At 31.5% G+C, this 25667-nt stretch overlaps 1 protein-coding gene across 4 annotated transcripts in view; it reads right to left on the minus strand.

Annotated features, from left to right (window-relative positions):
* Window positions 1–25667, minus strand: part of LOC143045686 (regulator of nonsense transcripts 2-like) — a 66062-nt gene that overhangs the window by 36829 nt on the left and 3566 nt on the right. For 3 of the 4 annotated variants that reach the window (XM_076218382.1, XM_076218376.1, XM_076218392.1), the window contains exons 2-22: window positions 22494–23779; window positions 20460–20519; window positions 19729–19912; window positions 19059–19103; window positions 18708–18792; window positions 15599–15675; window positions 15067–15147; window positions 14501–14650; window positions 13793–13834; window positions 11657–11874; window positions 11442–11484; window positions 10493–10717; window positions 9975–10014; window positions 9627–9685; window positions 9033–9125; window positions 8396–8456; window positions 7665–7805; window positions 7347–7441; window positions 6749–6834; window positions 5809–5917; window positions 5351–5408 (exon numbers count right to left, since the gene is read on the minus strand). In XM_076218382.1, the coding sequence (XP_076074497.1) occupies window positions 5351–5408; window positions 5809–5917; window positions 6749–6834; window positions 7347–7441; window positions 7665–7805; window positions 8396–8456; window positions 9033–9125; window positions 9627–9685; window positions 9975–10014; window positions 10493–10717; window positions 11442–11484; window positions 11657–11874; window positions 13793–13834; window positions 14501–14650; window positions 15067–15147; window positions 15599–15675; window positions 18708–18792; window positions 19059–19103; window positions 19729–19912; window positions 20460–20519; window positions 22494–23767 (3226 nt within the window). In that variant the 5' untranslated portion in view covers window positions 23768–23779. The remainder of the gene's footprint in view (window positions 1–5350; window positions 5409–5808; window positions 5918–6748; window positions 6835–7346; window positions 7442–7664; window positions 7806–8395; window positions 8457–9032; window positions 9126–9626; window positions 9686–9974; window positions 10015–10492; window positions 10718–11441; window positions 11485–11656; window positions 11875–13792; window positions 13835–14500; window positions 14651–15066; window positions 15148–15598; window positions 15676–18707; window positions 18793–19058; window positions 19104–19728; window positions 19913–20459; window positions 20520–22493; window positions 23780–25667) is intronic. The other variant, XM_076218402.1, reaches the window with a different exon arrangement.

Consider the following 25667-nt stretch of genomic DNA (forward strand, 5'->3'; position numbering starts at 1 on the left):
TGCTATTGCACAATACTGTGCAATTGAAGATTTCTTGCTATTGCGAAATACTGTGCAATTGAAAATTTCTTGCTATTGCACAATACTGTGCAATTGAAGATTTCTTGCTATTGCTTAATACTGTGCAATTGAAAATTTCTTGCTATTGCACAATACTTGATGTAATAATTTTGGATCCTGATTTGAACCAACTTGAAAACAGGGCCCATAATCAAAAATCTAAGTACATGTTTAGATTCAGCATATCAAAAAAGCCCAAGAATTCAATTTTTGTTAAAATCAAACTTAGTTTAATTTTGGACCCTTTGGACTTTAATGTAGACAAATTTGAAAACGGGACCAAAAATTAAGAATCTACATACACAGTTAGATTTGGCATATCAAAGAACCCCAATTATTCAATTTTTGATGAAATCAAACAAGGTTTAATTTTGGACCCCGATTTGGACCAACTTGGAAACTAGGCCAATAATCAAAAATCTAAGTACATTTCTAGATTCAGCATATCAAAGAAAGCCAAGGATTCATTTTTTGTTAAAATCAAACTAAGTTTAATTTTGGACCCTTTGGACCTTAATGTAGACCAATTTGAAAACGGGACCAAAAATTAAGAATCTACATACACAGTTAGATTCGGCATATCAAAGAACTCCAATTATTCAATTTATGATGAAATCAAACAAAGTTTAATTTTGGACCCTTTGGGCCCCTTATTCCTAAACTGTTGGGACCAAAACTCCCAAAATCAATCCCAACCTTCCTTTTGTGGTCATAAACCTTGTGTATAAATTTCATAGATTTCTATTCACTTCTACTTAAGTTATAGTGCAAAAACAAAAAGTCAACGTGATACCAATATACGACCAAAAAATTTTCAAAATTTTGCGGTTGTATAAAAATCTAAAACAAACAATTAACAGGGTGCATGCATAAAAATATGTAGCTTCATTTCGTAAGTATTTTAGTCTAGACGCCATCTAATTAATGCCTCTTTCACATGTACATTTAGTTCGAATTGAATTCAAATTGAATGCGAATTGAATTCGCTAATCGCATTCACAAACTCTTCTTTTTTAATTTGAATTGATTTGAATTAACCAATTCACATTAAAAATATGGTTTTGTAAATACGAATTAAAAGTTAACGTTGTTAGGACAGTAAAGCAAATTTGATGCACATTGCAATTCGAAATTAGAGTTGACGTTAGGACATAAAATGTTTGGAATGTGAGTTAAATTTATTCGAATTAGTTAATGCGAATCAAATTCGAATTACATGTGAACTCAGCATAACTATCAAGTTGACCTCTAAAGTCATCCGATGACCATATAAGCGATGTAAACATAAATATAGACATATAAATGTTTATCATTGTTTTTCCCTGTATAAGAATGATTTTTTGTGGATCAAATCAGTCATTCAAATGATTTACCTTTGTTTCACTCTCAAAGTCCCCCCCCCCCCCCCCCCAAAAAAAAAAAAAATCAAAGAGCAGATTGCTCTGAGGGATACGATTGCCATTGTTTTCATTGACACATGTATACATGTAGCTGGATAATATTATTTTCAAAACTAATTCAACTGCACATGTAAAATGTAATTTACGTAATCTGAATAGTAACAAAATAGCCAATCCCGGTTAAAAGTGTATGAAGAATGTACTTAGGCCTAATGTGTTTTATTTTTGTAATTCCAAGTTTACTTTCCACAGCAGTCACTGAGACTCAGAGTGAGAGAAGTATTTCACTTCATATATTATCACCTATTTTCCTACGTTAATTCTAGGAGGAACCCCATTCCTAACTCTTTAAATATTTAAGTTCCTTTGGGTCAGTGATCATGACTCCTTCCCGTACACATTCCTCAGTTTAAATTGCGATCGTTTTTAATACAATGCGACGTTTATCGACAGAACGAGTTAATTTTTCTCAACGTAATGTTTTGGTTGAGAATTCACGGAAGTGACTTCCAGAAGGGAGACAACTCGAAACGATAATATGGAAGACTCCATTTCGCCTGAAGGGGTGTTGAAAATAAATCTTAACGATGTGGAGTAATTTACTTTGATTCAAATGATGCATATGATTTAAAACTATGCAACAACAATAACCTCAATAGCAGACATGCATAGAAAGGATCCAATGAGTTATAAATTAATCAATCGAATGGGGAATCCAGAGCAACCATTTAACCTAGTACCCCTTGAAGTCAAGAAAACTATACGCATGCGCATAATTACCTAAACAAACCCTGTAGAAAGAACGTATATTAAACCTAAATGGTTCTCTATTTTTTATGGAAGTACAATATCAAATATCAGTTTAATAACGGTGACATATAAGTAAAACTCCACTTCAGTTCTTATATGACAGAAATAGATTTATCGGAATTCAGAGAACTCTCGCATTTTTATCACAACTGGGGAATTCCCTCTGACGTGTTTCTAAATTTATAAAAACACTATTTATAAATACTGCTTGATTCTGATTTTCCGTGTTGTTAAAAACACGCATATAAGTCATGGGAAACATCAAACATAAAGATAATGAAAAGAACATTATAGGAAAGTTGTTTAAGTTCAATCCTTTTGTTTGTTTTTACCTTTTAAACCAAGACAATCATAAGAATTTGAGACGGTCCTTCATGTTTAGAATAAAACGGTTGACGTGAGGGCATTGTCCTGAGCCACTGGTATAAGTCTACAGATTGCTTGAAAGCAATCGTATCCCAAAAACATAATAATTTACCCGTTTTTTTTTGCATTTGTGCACTTCACTATGCTGTTGAATATCAAACCCCTCAAAAAAATATTTGCAGAAATTTTCTTTTAATTTCTGAAATCCCTCAAAGATATGGTCAGTATCTCAATTCAAATTTCTAATGGAGTTTGCAACCTTAATTACTCATTTAAATACATCATAAAAGTTTTAAAATATAAAATGACATACATGGTTAAAATTAATATTAATTAATAGTAACTGCTAAAAATAAATTGACAGCTAATCACCTCAAGACAATCATCATTTCTTAATACATAAATTACAAGCAGTGTAAGGGAGGTAATCAAACATTGATTTTTTAATTGATTTGGATTACCTCCCTTACACTGCTTTTAAGGGCTTACGATAGTTTTGATCCTGTATTTACAGTTTGATGAAAATTTCCATATAGGCTATTTTTTGCCTGATTAAATCAAATATGTAATTAAAAATATATCTTCCTGTGCTACTTTTTGAGTTAAATGAGGTTGAAATTTTGTATATTTGCTCAAAATTCGGATTTGTGGCGGTATTTTCTCTTTCGAAAGAAAGCCATAACTTTTTTGTTTTAAAAGATAAACACACATTGTTTTTGTTAATTAATTTGTAATTTCTGTATTTTATAAGTATCCTAAAAACTTATGCATTTTTTATTCAAAAATAACTCATATTTTTCAAATGGTCATGAATTGAGAAAAAAACGTATTTTTTTCTGTATATTTATCAACATTAAAAAAATTGCTCTATTTACAGTTTTATAAAATTTGGTCCACGTAATCACCCTGCAAAATGAAACAAAATGTCGTTTTAAAAAATAGGGGTCCATGCACTCCTTTTCAAATTAAATCAGTTTGAATGATAACAAGAATGTGTCCATAGTACACAGATGCCCCACTCCCACTATCATTTTCTATGTTCAGTGGACCGTGAAATTGGGGTCAAAACTTTAATTTGGAATTAAAATTAGAAAGATCATATCATAAGGAACATGTGTACTAAGTTTCAAGTTGATGTAACTTTAACTTCATCAAAAACTACCTTGACCAAAAACTTTAACCTGAACTTTGCACTATCATTTTCTATGTTCAGTGGACCATGAAATTGGGGTCAAAACTATAATTTGGCATTAAAATTAGAAAGATCATATCATGGGGAACATGTGTATTAAGTTTCAAGTTGATTGGACTTCAGCTTCATCAAAAACTACCTCGACCAAAAACTTTAACCAGACGGACGAACGGAGGCACAGACCAGAAAACATAATGCCCCTCTACTATCGTAGGTGGGGCATAAAAATCAGTCGAAAAATGCATCTTTTCCTGTTATGGCATCTGACTTCGCGAAAATAACATTTTACGTTAGCAACGTCATTACCTTCCCTGTAGCCGTATCGTATGCCCTTAAATTGTCTCAATTATCCTTTAACCAGAAAACCTGTTTTTCCTCTTTTTTTGGCCCTAATTCCTTAATGGTATGAGACATAACTCCTCAAAGTCAATCCTAACCATCTTTTTGTAGTATGAAAACTTGTGGTGTAATTTTAGAGAGATTCATACACTTTAACACAAGTTATTGTCTGGAAACTACAAAAATGCTTATGGGCCGCTTGTTTTGGCTCTTTATTCCTTAACAGTAGAGACCATAACCCCCAAAATCAATCCAAACCTTACTTCAGTGGTTATAAACCTTGTGTTAAAATTTTATTGATTTCTATTTAATTTCTATTAACTAAAGTTTTGTTTCGGAACCCATTTGAAAGCTCTCAATACCAAATTGCCCTTATGTCAAAACCATTGTTCTTGACAAAGTTTGGTGTTTTATTCAAATAAGCTTTTACATTATGTAGTTCATCAACCATTCAAGAAAGATAATATTTATGTCTTTCTATTTTTCTACATGATAAGAGTTCTAATTCATTTCCTGTCATTTAAATAATGACAGGAAATAAAATAGACCATCATTTTCTCAATCAATATGCAAAATGCTTAAAACAAATTGAAGTTTTCCTGCATCACCAAGATTAAAATTCTTAGTTGCCGTCTATGTTGGTATATTAGCCCAGAAATAAATTGCTTTGCTGAGTGCAGCTGTATACGACCGCAGAGGTCCAGCCTGCGACAAAACAATGACGATAATATACCCATATATGACTGCCAATTTTTTTGTGGTCGTATAAAAAGCTTTTTAAAAATCAACATGCTAATAAATTGCTTCGCTGAGCGCAGCTGGACACAACCGCAGAGGTCCAACCACAGAGGTCCAACCCTGAACAGTTGGGGCAAAAATGGACACAATATTCGCACTCTTGATCTTACCATGGTCAATGCTAGCACCAAAAGTGTCTCATATGAAGCACTATACAGTTCATTAAATAAATAATTTATAAAGAAATTTGATTTTCATACCCTTACCCTTATTTAAGGTATCAGATGCCAGTACTAAGTTACTGAAAGATCCAAAAAGTATGCAATAGTTACAAAACATCACTATCAAACTATTGATTGAATAGGAAGTGGTATAATGTAATACACACCAATAATTCTGACAGTTTTAAAGCTGAACTGTTCATTAAACTTTTAAATACACTTACCAATAAACCTGACTGTTTTCAGTTTGGATTCTATATTGATTTGATCTTTCTTCCTGACCTAAAATTTTAAATGGATAAACAATGATTCTGTGGCTCCAATTGATTTTATCCTACACTTTAGACATGCTCCTTTAGAATAAAGAAAGCATGATGTCTGTATTAGATTTTCAGTACTTTTCACTTGCTTTAATCAGTATTGTATTGTATTATATTAATAGAACCCCCTTTTTGTCATCAGTGATTAAGAGACGAAGCAGACCAGTGTATCCATGCACCTATGAATTTTAGCTTCTCATTAAACCAACAGTTGGATAATAATTTGTGAACAAATCCATGTCATACTATAATTATTTGAAATCTCCTTTAAAAATCATTTCACCCCTAAGACTTTGTGAAATGTGTGAAAAAATCAGAATCTACAAAAAATGAAATAAAGCCAAATACACAATTATACATACATGCCATCTAAAATCTCCTTTAAGTAGCTGTACCAGATCATTGGCAACATCTGGCATACAGGGAAACAGAGTGGCAACCATTCTGGCATAAAAGGATAGCAGGTCATACCTGAAATAAGTATCATATAAAGTATTACTCAAAGATAAAAGACTTTATTTAATCATAAATACTTAGGGTTACCAGAATGAGATACAAGGGAAAGACTTACACATAAAAGTATCAATAGACAAATGGACATGATCTCTTACTGTGTTTATTCATCTTTTCACAGTCCAAATTGGCCAAATCTTTTTCAAGCTGTAATTGATTGCATCTCTTTAAATTTTAATAACATCTGGAACATGAAAATAATGCCAAGGTCAAATGGTACATGTCAGTTGAACATCAAATTCATATAAAAATGCACATGTCAAATATTGTTGACTGAGAACTTAATCCACTACTCCAGCGAGAAAAAAGGTCAAGACAATTGTGCCAGTTTTATTGTTTGTATGGTGTCAAAATTGATTGGTTTAAAGAAAAATTAGACACAATTTCCAATCAAGATTAATTGATTGATTGTTGTTTGCTTTATGTCCAGTGACAAATATTTCATGCATGGTCATGATGAGAACAAAGTAACAATAATTACAATAGGAAGATCTTGCCATGTTAACCTGAATGATGGGCAAGAAATTCGGAAAATGAGGATATATCAAAAGAGGCAGAAATTAAGCCATGCAACAGGCCACCTATGAACTACTCCAGAGTTGTTGCACTGGTTCTTATAATGCAGATTTATTACCATTTTAACACCAAGGGATTTTAAAGGAAAACAGAAATAAAGACAATTGCAATTTAAATCAAAATTACAGCAGTAGCTCAAACTGTGAGGCAGGTAGAATAATAAAATATGAAATAATCAACCAGTGTTAATCAATGAAATATCACTTATCTTACCTGGTTCTATGTACTGTAAATAGAGCTTTAACTAATTTCTTTCTATTCATCTTTGTGTTGAAATTCATACAAAATTCTATTGCAGCCTAGATAAAAATATGCAAATGAAAAAAATATGTTAATGAAATTATTTCCAAACATGCTATTACAGATCCCTGCTGTGGATTCATTATTAATAGTTAGGTATCAATTTTTATGGACTTCGTAGGTTGAACCACCAACTAGAATAATCAACAAAGAATAAATTAACTATTGATAGGCATGTACATAAACTTTTGCAAACAATGAAAACATGTAAACTTTTGCAAACAATGAAATCATGTATCTAAAAATATACAATTTTCTTCAATAATATAAAAATGGTACCCATGAAAGTAAATAAATCCAAAGTATTTGATTCCTTCAAAATTCTAAAAAAGATGAGGATTTTTTTTAAATTTAGACCTCCCTGTAAACAGGTTTATAAGATACTATTTCCTAGACTGATGTCCTGTTAACAAATTTGTGGAGGGACTGATTCCCTGTTTACAGGTTTTTGAGGGACTGGAATTTTAAATTATCTGATAACTCAAATAGGGCAAGACTATCCCAAACTTACTTTATCTATTAGCTCCCTGTTGACACAGTTGGGAAGGGACTGTACATAAGCATCAAACTGCATTTTCATCAAACTTCCTGTATCAGTGTCTTCCTCTGTAAAGAAAATTCAAAATTAACTTAGTGTCAAAGTGGTCACTCATATAGTGCTAATTCTAAAACTCGAAAGTAAATGCAATAAAAGACTTATGATTTTAAAGTTTAATTATACTACTTCTAGGCCTATTTCAATTAAGACTAAGTTCACAATTATTATTATTTTACAGACACAAGGTAAAAAACAAATCATACTTTTTCAACCCCTAATTAGTTCACTTACCTTCTCCCTCCTGTAAAAGAAGATCTACATCTGTAGATTCTTCCTCCTTTCCTTCTTGTTCTTCCTTACTCTCTACTTCTGCAATCTGTTGTTCTGTCTCCATTTCTCTCTCTACATCTTCAATTTTTAGGTCAAATTCATCTGAGAAACAGAAAAACCTCATTAAATCCTTCATTTTATTATGAAGAACTAAATATTACAGATGTCAAGGATTACTGGAGTATAGAACGTTAGTACAGAGTATTTGAATACCAAATTGATACTCGACTAATCCTTTTCCTGTTTAGATATTGGTGCCTTCTTAAAGATAAAATTATTTTTATTAAAAGTGCCTCACTGAATGAAATATTAGACCAAATCAAAATACAGAAGTAGGCTATTGTTTAAGGCATCAGTAAGTACTAATCACATCACCCATTTGTTGATCATTTAATGTGTTTCTTTACAATTCCCAAATACTGTTATTTGAGTAATCATTTTCTATAGATATTTTTTAATCAACTGATTACATTATCACCAGTTTACGTAATCAGTAATATGTAGTAAATAAGCTATTAGTTATGGTATTAAATTAAAGGACTATCATCTAGTCTTATGTAATAATTTTGAGGGTTTTTACGTTAATTTTGTAGATGATTTTTCCAAGTGAGTACTCAAGTATTGCTTGGTATTATAACATCTGAACAAATCCAATTTATAAGTGTTCCTGTAGTTTATTAAAGATTATTTACCAATGTTTTCTTCTTCTCCTGGTTCTTTAGTGGTCCCTTGTTCACTGTCTTTGAAACAAATCTGAAGAGTAAAATGACAATATTGATAACATGATGATTAGCATCACTCCCTATAGATTCTACCAATAATATGAGGAGGACAAGTTTTATAAGTGGATGAAACCTAGGTTCCTGTAATAAACCACTGAACTTCAGTGAGTTGTTGCCAATCTCTATCACAAATTTTAACCAATATAAATGCAATTTTATTTTTTTGCAAATGATTACAGCGAGACTCAAGACCTTTATCTTAGACGAAGTGATCATATATGGCCACATGTAAAGGCACTCATCAATCACATCATCAGTAAGAGTTCTCACTTAATTTATCAATTGATATGCATAAGAAGACACTTTAAACAGGTAATTTTAACATTTCGTAAGTGTCTATATGTTTCAAGTGTGTAAATGAAAAAGCTTTGAATGTGATTGCCACTTATTCGTATATTCGTAAAGATTCATGTTTTTCAGAAGAAATATTAAACCTTTAGTTATCTGACTTTCTAACTGTAAAATCAAACCAAATCAAGATGGTGTCCACCTGTAAATATAGTACTTGATCATATTTTACATATGTATATATGGTATCAAAACTCACACCAGGAATAAATGCTTTCAAATCTGGCAGATTTTCATAGAATACTCTAGAGTCTTCATCTTCAAATAAAGTGGTATCACCAACATACTGAAACTAAAGTCAATGTCAAGATTATAAACCTCTAAACACAATTCATATCATATGTGAAATCAACTGCCTCGAAGTTTTAAAGTCTTTTTAATGAAGGAAAAATTCTAACTTTTTGTAATCATTCATAGTAACATCATAGAAATTGATGCAAATGGTCCTAGTCATTGGTCCGAGAAACAATTGTATTCAACAGCTATCTTCATCAAATGTGAAAAAAAAACTTATAATAAAAGTGTGTGCAAGAGAACTGATAACCTATTCAACAACAACTCAATTGTCTCAATATGAACATTGTTTTGGTTCCTCAAGTTGTTCAAAACACTAAACACTCCAATTCATAAATCTTAGAGTTAATTCCCTTTCTACTTCCATATTTGTTTTCATTTTCTATTCCAATTACAACTCATAAAAGTAGTGTTAAAAGATTAGCAGTAACATTTAAGAACCAACACATACACAATGGCAAAACTTAACTTTAAACAAAAGAATACTAAGCCAACCTACCTCAGCATCTTTTTCTGGGTGAAAGATATCAAATCCACTTTCATCATCTCTCTTCATATCTGTACAGAAAAAAAAATACAGTTCTATATCTTAGACAAAGTATTCCACACACATGGTATATGCAAAGCTTGATTTTCATGTTTATATTTTTCAATTATCTTTTAAAGACATGGTGCATATGTAGTAATTACTTTCAACTTTTTAATGAAAACAGTTAGCTATAAATACATAGTATGTGATATAAATTATCTTAATAAAACAATATCGATAACACAAATAAAAATATAAATTTAAGCAAATAATTGACTTATCTTTCAATAAAAAACCCAAACATGACTAAATAGTTACCTTCTTCAGGTAAATCTGGCAAATCTTCATCCAACAAATCCTAAATAGAAAATAACATTTGTTATCACTCAATTAAAACTAAGCCCCTCCTCTCCATTCAAGACATTAAAACTGCAGAAAAACTTGTATAATATCTATATTTTCTTGCAAATAGTCAGTTCAGTTTTAATATTTACCAATCATAGTTCATAATATCATTTGTAAATCAGGTATTTTAATGTGAGTTAATAGTTCCATGGGAGATAACCATTAACATGACAAAGATCTTCCATTCTCCTGTTCTTTAGTTATGTTTATTACCAAAAGGTTGAGGTCAGGCAAATCCCATTTTAGCAACATGTTGACCTTGCAAAGATCCCATATACCAAATAGTATTATCATATAACTCATAATAAGTGAAAAATTCCCATTAAAAAAAAATGCAGAATATGAAAAAATAATTGAATAAAATGAACTGAATTTTGAAAACCTGTTTGAACTGAAGCAACATTTTCCCTAAAGCTCTATCAAATACTTACAGCAAATACTGAAGTGTTGGTAAACAGTTTCTGGTAACCAGTCAGTAATGCATCATAATGTTCCTTTCTATCCTGACTTATCTCCCCTTTTGTGTGAAGGATTTTCCGGTTTTGTCTTTCCACTGACTTGAGTTCTTTATGGTCTTTAATCAGATGCTTACAGAGAGACTGGTAATAATCTCCAAACAAATTTCTACAAGCTTTTTGTCTTTCTGGTGTCAGCATCTGAAATGAGAAAAGCATAGGAAGTAATGTTAAACAACTTTAATATCCTTAATTTATTGTAAATAGTTAATTGTAAATATTCAATAAGATTGCAAATGGTTTGTTTCTGAGCACAGCTTCACTCTTGATGAAAAGTATCAGCAAAAAAAGAAATTGATGTCAAACAAATAGCAAGTTACAGCTTATCAGTAACAAGCTTCTGACCAAATACGAAGTCATTCAACTTCTTATTGGTAGTATGTGATAAAAATATGTGACAGAAATACTTGTTTGATGGACTGACAAATGGACACGGGGAATGAAATATAGCTTCAACTCCTATAGTGGCTGTAAATTAATACTTGGTATAATATTAAACATTAATATTAAACTTTCTTTCAAAGGAGAAATGTAATTCAAAAGTCAACTTACTAAAACTTACCAAATCTATCAAGGTAAAACTAACATCATATAGCTGACTATGCGGTATGGGCTTTGCTCATTGTTGAAGGCCGTACGGTGACCTATAGTTGTTAATGTCTGTGTCATTTTGGTCTTTTATGGATAGTTGTCTCATTGGCAATCATACCACATCTTCTTTTTTTATATATCATGTCTAAAAAGCTTTCAAAACATCAATAAACAATCATTACAAACTTGTCTAAAAATATTGAAACCATGACTAATTTCTACACAAATCTTAAGTTACAACTAGTTCTACTTTGATGTTCAACTCAGTACTCACAGATCTTTTAGGAATATTTCCTCCATATTTCTCTGACAGAAGTCTGCAAGTATAAATTCCAAAGTTATACACAGCAAATGAAAAATGTCAATTCAACTTCCTCTAATATCTTATGTATTAACTTCAGTTATGTCAATCAAATTTACATTATCTCAATATACATGATTATAGGTATAATATATATCTCAACAACTACGATGAATAGGGATATTTACCTGAACTTCCTTGGTATCAGACCAGCATAATCTTCACCACAATGTTTACAGAAGCTGGTCACTATAGACAGGTTATTATGTCCCTCTTTGTCATTATTCATCAGAAGTCCTAGTTGATTTGCCAACAGTCCCAAACCTTCTCTGTGTTTGATTACACCAACAGAAACCAGCTCAGCGAAGAACCTCAGATCAACCCTGTATTTACTAGGATTACTGATCTGTAATGCAACATAAACATAAACATAAAGCCAAGAATATAATTTCAACTCTAATGACGTTGTACTAATCTGGTTTGCAAATTGTATGATACAAAAAACCTATTGATCCTTGTAAATTATGTTGGGCATTTTTTTCGGTTTCCTAAATGATATTTTGACCATTCAGAAAAAAAAATAAAATCCATAAAGAATACAATTTCTGAAAAACAAGACAAAGGCATATAATATATGGAATACTTTTTCTATTTGTTTCTTTGCTTCATTCACTATTACAATATATCACAAGGCAATCCCATCATAATTTTTTTTTCTTTGTGCAAGTCTTATATTTCATTTATCAATCCACCACCAATTGGTTTTTGTTTTAAAAAAAAATCCAACTCTAAACAACAAAGAACAAAGACTTTAAACTTTCAAAACTACAAAAAAATAGTTAAATTAAAAACTCGTAAGGGTTCCGCAGAACCCAGTTTCTCACCTACTTTTGCTGTAAATCGCAGGCTCAACAAAAATGAGGAAAAAAATCAATAAAAATATTCCTCTTGATATTATCTTATAATTTAATTTTGGATGTCACGCGTCTTCTGATTGGCTGACGTTATTTTGTTATGAGCACACAGACATAATTTAGTCATGTGACCGTGACGTCATCAACGTTTTTTCATGGTTTCCTACGGTTTAAAATGGAATTTAGAATTAAATTATAAGAAATGACTGTAATATTTTTTCTGTCTATTCGAAATAACATAAAAAAAGTGGTGCACACTGTTAAATAACCCGCTACGCCCGTTATTCAGTGTGCACCACATTTTTTATGTTATTTCTTCATAGACAGAAAAAATATTACAGTCACTCCTTAATTGATTGTAAGAAGCTTCTGTCCAAGTTTGGTAAAAATCCATGATAATTTATGAATCTAAAAAAATGTTTTAAAAACTTTAACTGCAGACTGTATGAAATGTTAATAAGTAAAATACAGATACACAGGTACAAAATATTAACAAAATGTCCTTCTAGATACTTACTTTAGATCATAAACAAGTTTGGTACAAATTAAAAATAGTATAAGAAAGTCATTAAAATTTTAAAAAATTTAACCTCAGAGTGAATGTGTTGTTTCCTGGCAGATAATCTAAGTCCATTTAAAAGTAAAATACGGAAAAAATGTATTTTTTTACAAAATTTGCTTCTGGATACTATCTTATGATCATAAACAAGCTTAGGTCCAAGTTTGGTACAAACCCAGGATAGTTTAAGAAAGTTATTAAAATTTTGAAAACTTTAACCACAGAGTGAATGTAATGTTTCCCTAGAGAAAAACTAAGTCCATTTATAAGTAAAACATGGAAAAAATGGAATTTTATTTTTACAAAATTTACTTCTGGATACTATCTTATGATCATAAACAAGCTTCTGTCCACGTTTGGTAGAAATCCAGTATAGTTTAAGAAAGTTATTAAAATTTCAAAAACTTTAACCACAGAGTGAATATTGATTGACGTCACCGCCGCCGCCGACGGAATTTAGGATCGCTTAGTCTCGCTTTTTCTACTAAAGTCGAAAGGCTCGACAAAAACTAAAGAGCCTGTGATTGCTCAACGATCTTTACTGCAGACTTTCTTAATCAAAACTCCATACTTTAGAATTGTGGAGAAATATAAACTGATTGTAACTACTGTAGTTCAAAATTCAATGAAACATGAAATTTTCAATTGCTTGCAATATAAACTTATGTTTCAGAATATTTCGACTTTAAATTATATAAAAAAATTCAAGAACCATTATTTGATAAAGCTAAACTGCAAAAAAAATTGAACATTTAAGGATGACGGTTATGAATATGACGCACACAAAGTTGTATAATAAAACAAAATGAATAAAATGAAAAAAATGATCAACATGCATGCAATATACTTACTTTACCATGTTTACGGTCAATAAGTACTATACCAAAAAGTATCTATTAAATTAAGGGCTTGAAATGTTAATACAGAAGCATGAAACACAAATAAAAATTTAAAGATGAAGATTATAGCAAGTTTTCTTACATTTTTATTTAAATACAAAGGAAAGAAAATATTATCAAGATTAACTTGAATTTACTAGGGATCTAAATATTATACTTATAGCTTTCATGTTCAAAAATATTTGGATATATTAGAAATAAACCAAGCACTAAGTAAATCTGGCAAATAATTATAGATCAGGATAATATGCTAGCATGCTCACATAGGGTTAAAGATACAAAATTGCAACATTTTCCTTTATCGAAGAGAATATTAAGAACTTTAAAAATTTTGTTATGAATGAATGCACCACTTTTTCACTATATGCAGTAAATGTAGTTCATCAAAAAAAGTTTCTAACTCCAATATGGCTTACAGCGTTCTTTGTAAATAGCTTCATTAAGTTTCAGATATTATCAAAATGAACCACAATAAAAAGGGAAAGTTGAGTTTCAGCTAAGGACATCGGATACAAAAAAGATCTCTTTGATTTCTCCTTAAAATATTGACACAAAGTCAATTTGAATATGCACTGGAAATATGCAAGGAAAGATATACCCTCATGACTTACTTTTCAAGATATTTCAGTAGTAAATTTGCATGTTTTGGAATTAACAAACCTTTTCGTCTTTTTTATGTAGTAAATATTTCTGCCAGTTTTCCATGAGAGCAATAGGAAAGTCTGCATATCTCTGATACATCAAACTACAGATCAGAACAGCACATGGAATGTCAGACATCTTTAATTTAGCTTCTGTAATAGCAGCTGCCTGTCAAACATCATCAGTATTATACCAAACATTTCATTGAACTTTATTATGACAAGAGGAAATAAGAACTGTACAAATTTTGAATTCTGTGGCACTAAAACTAGGGTTTTTTCAGTAAAAAATGAGATATTTTGAGATTCATTTTAAGTTTTTTATTCACATAAAAAAAGATGACAAAAGTATAACACTACAAGACAATAATTTATCTACTAAAAACCAATTCTGCAAAATACTGTTTTTTGTAGGATAGGTTATTATTTTTTTACAGTTAAATTTCAAAACATCCAAAATATATATTTTTTCTTTGATCAGTTTATTTAGGTATGCATGGTTTAAGCTTTTTTAAAGCCATTTTTCTGTTTAAAAGTTTGTGTTTGTATTGTATGTAACAACATACACTATGTATTGATACTTACAACTTCACCAACATATTTACTCAAGTTCAATGCTTCAAAGTCTTTCACTAGACTGTCTTTCTGACTTTCAGTAAGATTTCTCTGTAAATATAAAGATCATATTATAACTTTTGATGGAAGAAATATGTAAATTGGTAAAATGAACAAGTCCAAAATGATCAGGTTTCTATTTAATATACTGTAATCCAAACAACATTTCATCAGTGATTTATTTTTACTATTTTTACGAGTAGCAAAAAGCAAATATAAATGGTAATTGGAAAGTACAAACACTTCAATCTTCCCTTATTCAAATACATGAGAAAATATATGATGCAAAAATAAATCAACAAAAAAGTTTATCAGCATAACAACACATGCACAGCTATGCTTGCCGTTCTCATAAAAAAAACTAACTAAAATATTTGAGAATCTCCCATCAGCAACATTCATATATGAATAAATATATTTAACCTCTACTTTAATTATTTCTTACATCAAAGTACTTTTCAACCCTATTGAGATCTTTATAATTAATATAAACTATACAAACCAGTTTCTTGACAAATGCTGTATTCTTCTTTAAATTGGAATCAAGTTTCCTGAAGAAAGCTTCATCTGGTCGGTTTTCTATAATCATGATAATATGTCAAGATATTTTTGGTAATTTTTTTTTTATAACTTTCTGAATAAATTTTATTTAAACACACAGAGTGACAATCTAAAAATAAGACATAATTATGTATCTTATGACTAAATTCTTTCTGTGATAGCTTTAAACATCAAAATTGAACTATTTTTATTTATATCTTATATCAGTCATTCAGTACAAAACATTTATCAATAATCACAATGGTCAACTATATGCTGCTATATTGTTTAGTAATACTTGGTGAAGTGGTTGGTGCATCAGACTACTAACACAAAGGTTCCTGATTCGATCCCCGTTCCAGAGTGAAAATTTCCTTTTCAACTCTCCCTTGACACCATTTGTGATATTGTCTTCACAAATGATGATAGTCAGTGAGAAGGGGACAATAAATGGCTGACCCATGTTAAGAGAAAGCCATATCTCTTGCACGTAAAAGACACCCTTGTAGAATTCGAAAAGGGCAGGCTATTACTGCTACAAGGCAGCACTTGCACCAGCAAAGTGGAAAGGGATTAATATATGTTGCAATATCTTGTTTCCAATCCACTATAAAAGAATATTTTCAAACTAAACAAACAATATATAACTTTTCATAACTAAAATATGATGTTCTTATCATTACAATATGAGACCAGGTGCTCGGCAGGGCGCAGCTTTATACGACCGCAGAGGTTGAACCCTGAACAGTTGGGGCAAGTATGGACAAAACATTAAAGCTTGATACAGCTCTGAATTTGGATTGTGATAAAATTTTTGACATTATATGGGTTTCTTACACAAAACAAATGTCAAGATCTTACAAATCAATTAAAGATTTCTTCTTCAAACTTTTCAAAAATCTGAAATTTGAGAAATTTAAAAAAAAAACATGGAAAACTACTAACACCCCCCTTTTTCAATTAGTCCATAACCTGACATTACTTTAAACATAATTAACAAGTAATATAAGGGAGGTAAATCTGAACATACCAAACATTGTATGTTAAATGTTTATGAATTACCTCCCTTACACTGCTTTCAAATTTGCTTAATTGTCCATTGACCAGAAAAACCTAGTTTTCCCCTTTTTTTTGCCCCTAATTCCAAAATATTTTGAGCCATAACCCCCCCCCTCCCCCCCCAATAGTGAATACTAACTATCCCTTCATGGTATGGAAACTTGTGGCATAATTTCAGAGAGATTCATACACTTAAACACAAGTAATTGTTTGAAAACTACAAAAATGCTTATTTTGGGCCCCTTTTTGGCCCCTAATTCCTAAACTATTGAGACCATAACCCCCAAAATCAATACTTACTATCCCTATATGGTTTGGAAACTTGTGGTATAATTTCAGAGAGATTCCTACACTTAAACTAAACCTGATGCTCTGCAGGGCACAGCTTTATACGACCGAAGAGGTCGAACCCTGAACAGTTGGGGCTAGTATGGACACAACATTCAAGCTGGATACAGATCTGAATTTGGATTGTGATTAAATAGTTGACACAGCTTTATTAGTATTAATTTTTTTTGGGCTTTTGAGCAATTCACTATGCTGTTAAATATTAATTCCTCTCAAAAAAAATTATTTAAAGAAATTTTCTTTTTATTTTCAGAAATCTGAAATGAGAAAAATTGACCCCCCTCCCATTTTTTTTCACCTCCCCCTTTCCCTTATTCCAAAAATGATCTCAATTCAAATTTCTAATTGAGTTTGCAACAATAACTACTCATTTAAATATATCATAAAATATTAAAACATAAAATGTCATACAGTCATGGTTAAAATTAATATTTATTAATAGTAACTTCTAAAAAAATTAATGGGGAATGTGTCCAAAGGGACACAGATGATGCTAGCATATAACGTTATAAAGGGACATAACTTAAGAACTGTAAAAGTGTAGCTGTCAAAAATTGAACTTGAACTGAGTTTAGGTAATAAGCATTATATACACATTTCATTAAATTTAGTTGAGAGAAGAGAAACTAAAAAATTCTTCAATTTTTCCATTTGTAAAGGGGCATAACTCTAGAATAGTAATCAAAGTGATTGTAATCACTGAATGGTAAAGACTGCTTTAATTTATCAGTTATTAGTGAAGTGAATATTGCATTGTAAATTGTATATAGCATTGATTTAAGTTGATTCAACCACTATTCTGGACTAAGAAAAATAACTCCAATTTTCAAAGAAATTTCATAAAGCATTGCTTTTAGGTGATTCAACAACCATTCTGAACAAAGAAAGATAACTCCAATTTATTGTCTTGAAACTACAAAAATGCCTCTTTTTGGCCCTTGATTCCTAGACTGTTTGCCCAATAACCCACAAAATATATCCCAACCTTCTACTTATGGTATTAAACATTGTGGTACAATTTCAGAACAATTAAAATACTTATACACAACTTTTTATACTGACACTAGATAAATACTTGTATTGGTGTTAAAATTCTATTGATTTCTATTTATTTATATTAAAGTTATTATCTGGAAACCATCCGTCTTCGGACGACGCTGACAACGACGTGATACCAAATATACGACTGCAAAAATTTTTGTGGTCGTATAATAATTTAAAATAGTGTTTCAGTCTATGAGTATTGCCTTACAATGACTACAGGGTTCTCGCTAAGGATTTTTGAAGGTGAGTCCAGGGACTCGTCATTTTTAGCCATGATGAGTCCAACAGAAAGAAGAAAATATTTTATTGCCATATAATGTAATATTTTAGTCTCCATTTCCTAACAGAGCAAATGAAATGACATTAAATTCAGATCACTTTTAAACTTTTACTTTAAAATGATGATATTTGCGTTTAACTGTGTTCAGTTTATACAAAATATTTCAATCTTGATGCATCAGTGGACTCACCAGTTTTGAAAATGGTGAGTCCAGACAGATTTTGATGAGTCCAGGACTAATGGACTCGCCTTAGTGAGAACCCTGGACTAATAAGTGGTGTTGTTTAGGTTGGAATATATTAGAACACTTTTTACAGTCAAAACAAGACAAAATAAATACCTCCTATTGATGCATTTTTCTCTCTTAATTTGTCCTTCACATCTTGTTTCTCTTTGTTTTCTTTTATGAAGTCACTAAGAGATTTCTGAAAGAGAGAACACAAACTTTGTATTATTTTTTCATGGTCAACCTTCAAATAACTTATAATTGACCTGTAGTAAGATATCAAGGAAATTTATTTTCTCGAATAATCACTTTTCCAAGTCTATTTAAACCTCAAAATATGAACCATTGGAACAATCAGGAACAGTTAAACATCATTGGAAATTTTCTTATAATTGTTTGTTAGGTTCTAATATTTTCTGAACAATAAAAAGCTCATCTACTTCATTTTATGACAGATAAACACACCTTTTCATCTTCCAATAATTTCCTTGCGTCTTCCTCTTCCTTTCTCTACAATAGATTCAAGATCCATACATGACATATAATATAAACATAGTTTGTAACTAAAGATGTATGCTGAACTTAAGATCACTTTTTTGCTTGCTTGAATAGTTAGATTGTTGTGTCATTCAAATTTACCCGATACCTTCTTTTTCATACTTACTGCTCTTAAGTAAATTTGAAGGTAATTGTGGTTGAGTTTGTTTCAACTATTAACTGTCTCAGGTACTGGTACTTTTATTAGAATAGTCATTGAGGAGTAGTAGACAGTGCACAGTGTTCAGTACTTTTCTTTAAAAAGATAATAAACATGAAGATTATAAAAAAAACCCACTTAGTTACCAAATTGTTTTTTGGTTTGTTTTAACTTGTTTTGCAGTGTGAGATTGTCAGAATTAGAATATTCTGCCTGAATCAGTGCAACACTACATATTTCCCCATGATTTTAGGGCATAGCATATGTTTTAAATGGAAACACAAAATAGAACATCATATATAGCTTTCTCCACAAGCATTTGATGTATTTACTCGGTATATGTTATGTGAACTGACTAATGAAATACCATCATTCACACTTACTCTGAACTGTTGGTTTCTTTAGAGTAATTTTATGTTTTATAAAATAAAATCAAACCTTCTTTTCTTCTTCTTTCTGCTTCAATTCTTCCTCTTCCTTCCTTTTTTCTTCTTCCTTTTTCTTTTCTTCCTCTTCTTTCTGTCTTTTCTGGTCTTCTTCTTTCTGCCACTGTGCCTCCAGATCTGATGCAGACTTCACATGCTTAGACTTCAGGTCTGGTAAAGGTGCAGACTTCTTTCCACTGAAAAAATAATATTTTATCTGCTATAAAATATCAACATCTCAAAACCTCATGTCAAAGTATCACTCATTTATTTTTTATGCAGACATTTTTCAATGATGTATAATAAGTCAAATCTCCATGAAATAATAAACCTTAAGCACTGAAGACTGTTTTTCGTGTAATAGAGATTATTTAGTATTGTGTCAGTTGTAAGGTTGTTGCCATTGATCATTATTTACCAAAAAAAGTATTTCATTCATAATTAAAACAGATAGTTAATTTGTCAACAAGAAACTTGGCTGACCCGTGTTTAGAGAGAGCCATATCTCTTGCATGTAAAAGACACCCTTATAGATTTCTAAAAAGAGTAGGTAAATGCTGCTACAAGGCAGCACTCCCACCCACAAAGAGGAAAGGGATTAATATAAGTTGCAATAACGTGTTTCGCAATCCACTATAAATAAGTATGTTTAAACTAAACTAACAAGAAACATCATGATATTACAATATGAAATGGAACAATTCATTGAAACTTATGTCAGATGATGAAAAGGTCAAAAGCTACCTTTCACTATCTTTCAATGGCTTAGAGCTGTTTTCTTTTGTACTCTTCCCATCACTGGACCTACATTAGAAATAAACATATACATGCAAATTAAATAATTAAAAGTTACAATTAAATAAAACACAATCAAATCTTAATTTACTCATTTCATCTTTTTCACAAAATGTTAAACACCTATTTATTTTTTTATTTTTATTGTATATAAAGCATTAAGTAAATGTTCAGTTTAACAAGTTTACTTTTAAAAAAAGATTTGCAATCTAAATGTAAAACCTTTAATACTGTATTTTAGAAAATGACAAAAATTCCTACCATTTTATTAATAAACAGCTGCATTAAGAGCCTATGCATATCAAAAATTCTTCCAAGAATAAAATGGAAGAAAGAAATCTGCAAAATGTTCATGCAGATAAAAACTTGCAGAAGAATATTCTTAATAGGAATTTCAAGCTAATAAACTCCTTTTTATCATTTTTTTTATCAAATCACTCTCAAGTAATTGTTTAAGGTGTGAAAAAACAGATGGACAACTGTACTATATCCAGAATGTAACCTGTCTATAAAATTGCCTTTTTTACCATTGGAGTACTAGTCTTATAACCCTATAAACCTTGATGTTTGCAGGTATATGTAAATTTCCTATTTGTACATATAAACTAGAGGCTCTAAAGAGCCTGTGTCGCTCACCTTGGTCTATGTGAATATTAAACAAAGGACACAGATGGATTCAAGAAAAAATTGTGGTTTGGTGATGGTCGATGTGTTTGTAGATCTTACTTTACTGAACAATCTTGCTGCTTACAATTATCTCTATCTATAATGAACTTGGCCCAGTAGTTACAGTGGAAAATGTTAGTAAAATTTTACAAATTTTGTGAAAATTGTTAAAGAATGACTAAATAAAGGGCAATAACTCCTTAGGGGGTCAATTGACCATTTTGGTCATGTTGACTTCTTTTTAGGTCTTACTTTGCTGTACATTATTGCTGTTTACAGTTTATCTCTATCTATAATAATATTCAAGATAATAACCAAAAACAGCAAAATGTCCTTAAAATTACCAATTCAGGGGCATCAACCCAACAAAAGGTTGTCCGATTGGTCTGTAAATTTAAGGGCAGATAGATCTTGACCTGATTAACAATTTTACACCATGTCAGATTTGCTCTAAATGCTTTGATTTTTGAGTTATAAGCCAAAAACTGCATTTTACCCTTATGTTCTATTTTTAGCCATGGCGGCCATCTTGGTTGGTAGGCTGAGTCACCGGATACATTTTTTAAACTAGATACCCCAAAGATGATTGTGGTCAAGTTTGGATTAATTTGGCCAAGTAGTTGCAGAGGAGAAGAGTTTTGTAAAAGATTACTAAGATTTACGAAAAATGGTTAAAAATTGACTATAAAGGGCAATAACTCCTAAAGGGGTCAACTGACCATTTCGGTCATGTTGTCTTATTTGTAAATCTTACTTTGCTGAACATTATTGCTGTTTACAGTTTATCTCTATCTATAATAATGTTCAAGATAATAACCAAAAACAGCAAAATTTCCTTAAAATTACCAATTCAGGGGCAGCAACCCAACAACAGGTTGTCCAATTCATCTGAAAATTTCAGGGCAGTTAGATCTTGACCTGATAAACAAATTTACCCATGTCAGATTTGCTCTAAATGCTTTGGTTTTTGAGTTATAAGCCAAAAACTGCATTTTACCCCTATGTTCTATTTTTAGACATGGCGGCCATCTTGGTTAGTTGGCCGGGTCACCAGATACATTTTTTTAAACTAGATACCCCAATGATGATTGTGGCCAAGTTTGGTTTAATTTGGCCCAGTAGTTTCAGAGGAGAAGATTTTTGTAAAAGTTAACGACGCAGGACGACGACGGACGCAAAGTGATGGGAAAAGCTCACTTGGCCCTTTCGGGCCAGGTGAGCTAAAAACATGTACATTTGTAATTTTCTAATATTTCACAACATTACAATAGAAGTAATTACTTTTATGCAATATAAATTATGCATTTGTATACATACTTTGTCTTTGAATCACCACTTCCTCTTTTCCCATTTCTGTCATCTTTCCTTCTTTCATCTTCAAATCTCTTAGCTTTATCATCCCTGTAGTTTCTTTCCCTCTCTCGTCTGTCTGAATATCTTTTGGAATCTTTTTCTTCAGAACGTTTTCCTCTATCATCACTAATTTTCTTCCTTTGGTCATATTTTTCTTCCTCCTTTTTGTAACCTCTACCATCCCCCCTTCCACCAGTACTACTACGGCTGTCTGTCTTACTCCGTAGACTGTCCGGTTTACTTGGCTGACTTCGTGATGGTGATTCTCTAGTGTACGAATATTCATCAGGTTTCTTAGATACACTTTTGTTATCTTTCTTTTCAGATTTTTTACTTAAAGAATCGTCAGAAGAAGATTTTTTTGATGATTCATTTTTCTTTGCTGCTTTGTCATCGTTAGCCTTTTCTATTATTATCTCTTTCTTTTCATCTGTTTCAGTTGTATTGGAAGTGACATCTTGACTTGGCTTTGTACTACTTGTTATAATTGGCACTTCCTCACTTTCTTTTGTATTACTTGTTTCAGAGGGCACTTCAGCATTTTGGTTTGCATTACTTGTTTCAGAGGGCACTTCCTCACTTTGTTTTGCATTACTTGTTTCTGAGGGCACTTCCTCACTTTGTTTTGTATTACTTGTTTCAGAGGGAACTTCCTCACTTTGTTTGGTATTACTTGTTTTCGAGGGCACCTCTTTCTCAACCTTTCCTTCTGATTCAACACTATCATCACATGTGTTACTTGTAATTTCCACACTAACAGCTGAATCAACCAGACTCAATGTGTCAGTTTCTTCAGAAAGGCTTTCAGTATCACACTTATATTGATCTACTGTATTTCCTGTAGCTGTTTCAGGTTCATCTTTTTCTATTTTCTTTTGAACATTTTCTCCTTCAGCATCATCTGTCAAGTCATTTGGTAAAGTCTCAATACTTTCAACATTAACATCATCTGACTTACCTCCCCTTGTCAAAACCTCAACACTTACCCCATCACCCTCTTTAGTGTTATCTGAAACCTGAGATGTGTCAGTTTTATCATGAATCCCCTCTGATAACTCATCATTTTTTATACAAACGGCCTCTGCTTCTGAAATGTTTTGACTTAATGAAATGTCGTCTGATTTCTCTTGTAAATCTGTAGAATGATTTGGATCTTCTGAATGATCTCCCCTGGCATTGTTTGTCTGATCTTCCGGTACACCGTCCACTGAACTTCCTATATTTTCATTATCACTCATCTTCTGCTACATCTGAAAAACAATGGATAATATAGTAGGATAACATGACCCTTAGAATGTGAGTTAAAGAACTGCAATACAACTAACTGTTGCCACAGAGATATGTATCTGTAAATAATTTGAGAATAATTTGATAGTAAAATGCAAATTTTCAGTCATTGAACCTTGACAAAAGGTACAGGAACATAGTATTCTGTGGAAACATTAGGTGCCAATGCTTGTACAGTTGCCATCGGTAATCCCATACCAGTTAATTGTATATTTTGGTTAATTGCATAATTTTCTCCTGCACAATACTATTTCTTAATCCTATATATTGTAATGTTAAAATATCTGGTTATCTGCATAGCCTAACAAGTGGCCTTTATGTTGATTGCATAGAAAACAATTGTCAGCTAGATATCCGAAGTTAAAACCATGAATTCTGACAATTTTTTTTTTTTTTTTTTTTTTTTTAAAGGTAACAGAAAATTGGAAAGTAAACTTTTCTTGAATCAATGAATGCATTCTTTATTTGTTATTATATATATCATATTTACATTGGGTATTGTCTAAATAAATTTTAAATCAGTTTCTTTGGAGTTCATATGGTGCCATATTGATTTATTTCACTTGTTTTATTGGGCGTACGACATTTGCGCCGATTTTTAAAATTTACATTCTTTCATTTGCACCGATTTCATTTTTTCATTTGCGCCGATTTTATATTTGTTCCTAATTAGATGTACAGGTAAGTTAATACTTGTACATGTACTTTGTCTATACCATTGGTAAAATCTGGTTATAAATGTCGTTCACTTATGTTTAAGTTATTTTGATTCATATTGTTCTGGAACTTTATTGTAACATGATGGACATATTGTACACATAAACAAGCCGATGGCCATACATATCGGAAGGTCAGTGTTCTGAAACATAACAACGTATCTTACAAAGTACCATAAAATCGTGAAAGCCAGAGTCACCATGGATTCTGATGGTCTGACTATTGTCAGAACACAGATTGAGCATAATCATGTGGCAGTTGACCAAAAGACAGAGGCTAAAGAACTACGGGTACAGTCAAGGAAAAAGTCTGGAGATGTATCTTGTAGGCATTCTTCCACCTCCTCATGGTGAGCAGGGAACAACAGTTATATAAAATTAAAATTGAGAATGGAAATGGGGAATGTGTCAAAGAGACAACAACCCGACCATAGAAAAAACAACAGCAGAAGGTCACCAACAGGTCTTCAATGTAGCGAGAAATTCCCGCACCCGGAGGCGTCCTTCAGCTGGCCCCTAAACAAATATATACTAGTTCAGTGATAATGAAGGCCATACTCATTTCCAAATTGTACACAAGAAACTAAAATTAAAATAATACAAGACTAACAAAGGCCAGAGGCTCCTGACTTGGGACAGGCGCAAAAATGCGGCGGGGTTAAACATGTTATGATATACATGTTATGATTGACAATTCATTACATTTGTACAAATGGTTAACCGAAGAATGGAGAGTTGTCTCATTGGCACTAATACCACATCTTCTTATATCTATTCACCTGTATTTTACCTGTAATTTACCTGTAATTTACCTGTAAAAAAATAGGCGCAAATGAAAAAAATAATCGGCGCAAATGAAAGAAAAAATCGGCGCAAATGAAATGCAGATTGGCGCAAATGCAAAACGACGGTTTTATTTTAAGCCTAAAGGTCATGAAAATGTCAAAGGGGTAATTGTTGTAAAACATGATCATTCTCTCTCAAAGGTGTTAATTAATTATTGAATAGATTTCAAATATTGTCCACAGATAATGTCAGCATGGTCAGATCACACTCAGTGTGATTTTTAAAAACGATGACTCTTGCTAATTAATTTCAATGACCACACAATTTGTACTCTCGTAAATTGCTTTCA

The sequence above is a fragment of the Mytilus galloprovincialis genome, chromosome 1, assembly GCF_965363235.1.
Source record: "Mytilus galloprovincialis chromosome 1, xbMytGall1.hap1.1, whole genome shotgun sequence".
NCBI lineage: Eukaryota > Metazoa > Mollusca > Bivalvia > Mytilida > Mytilidae > Mytilus > Mytilus galloprovincialis.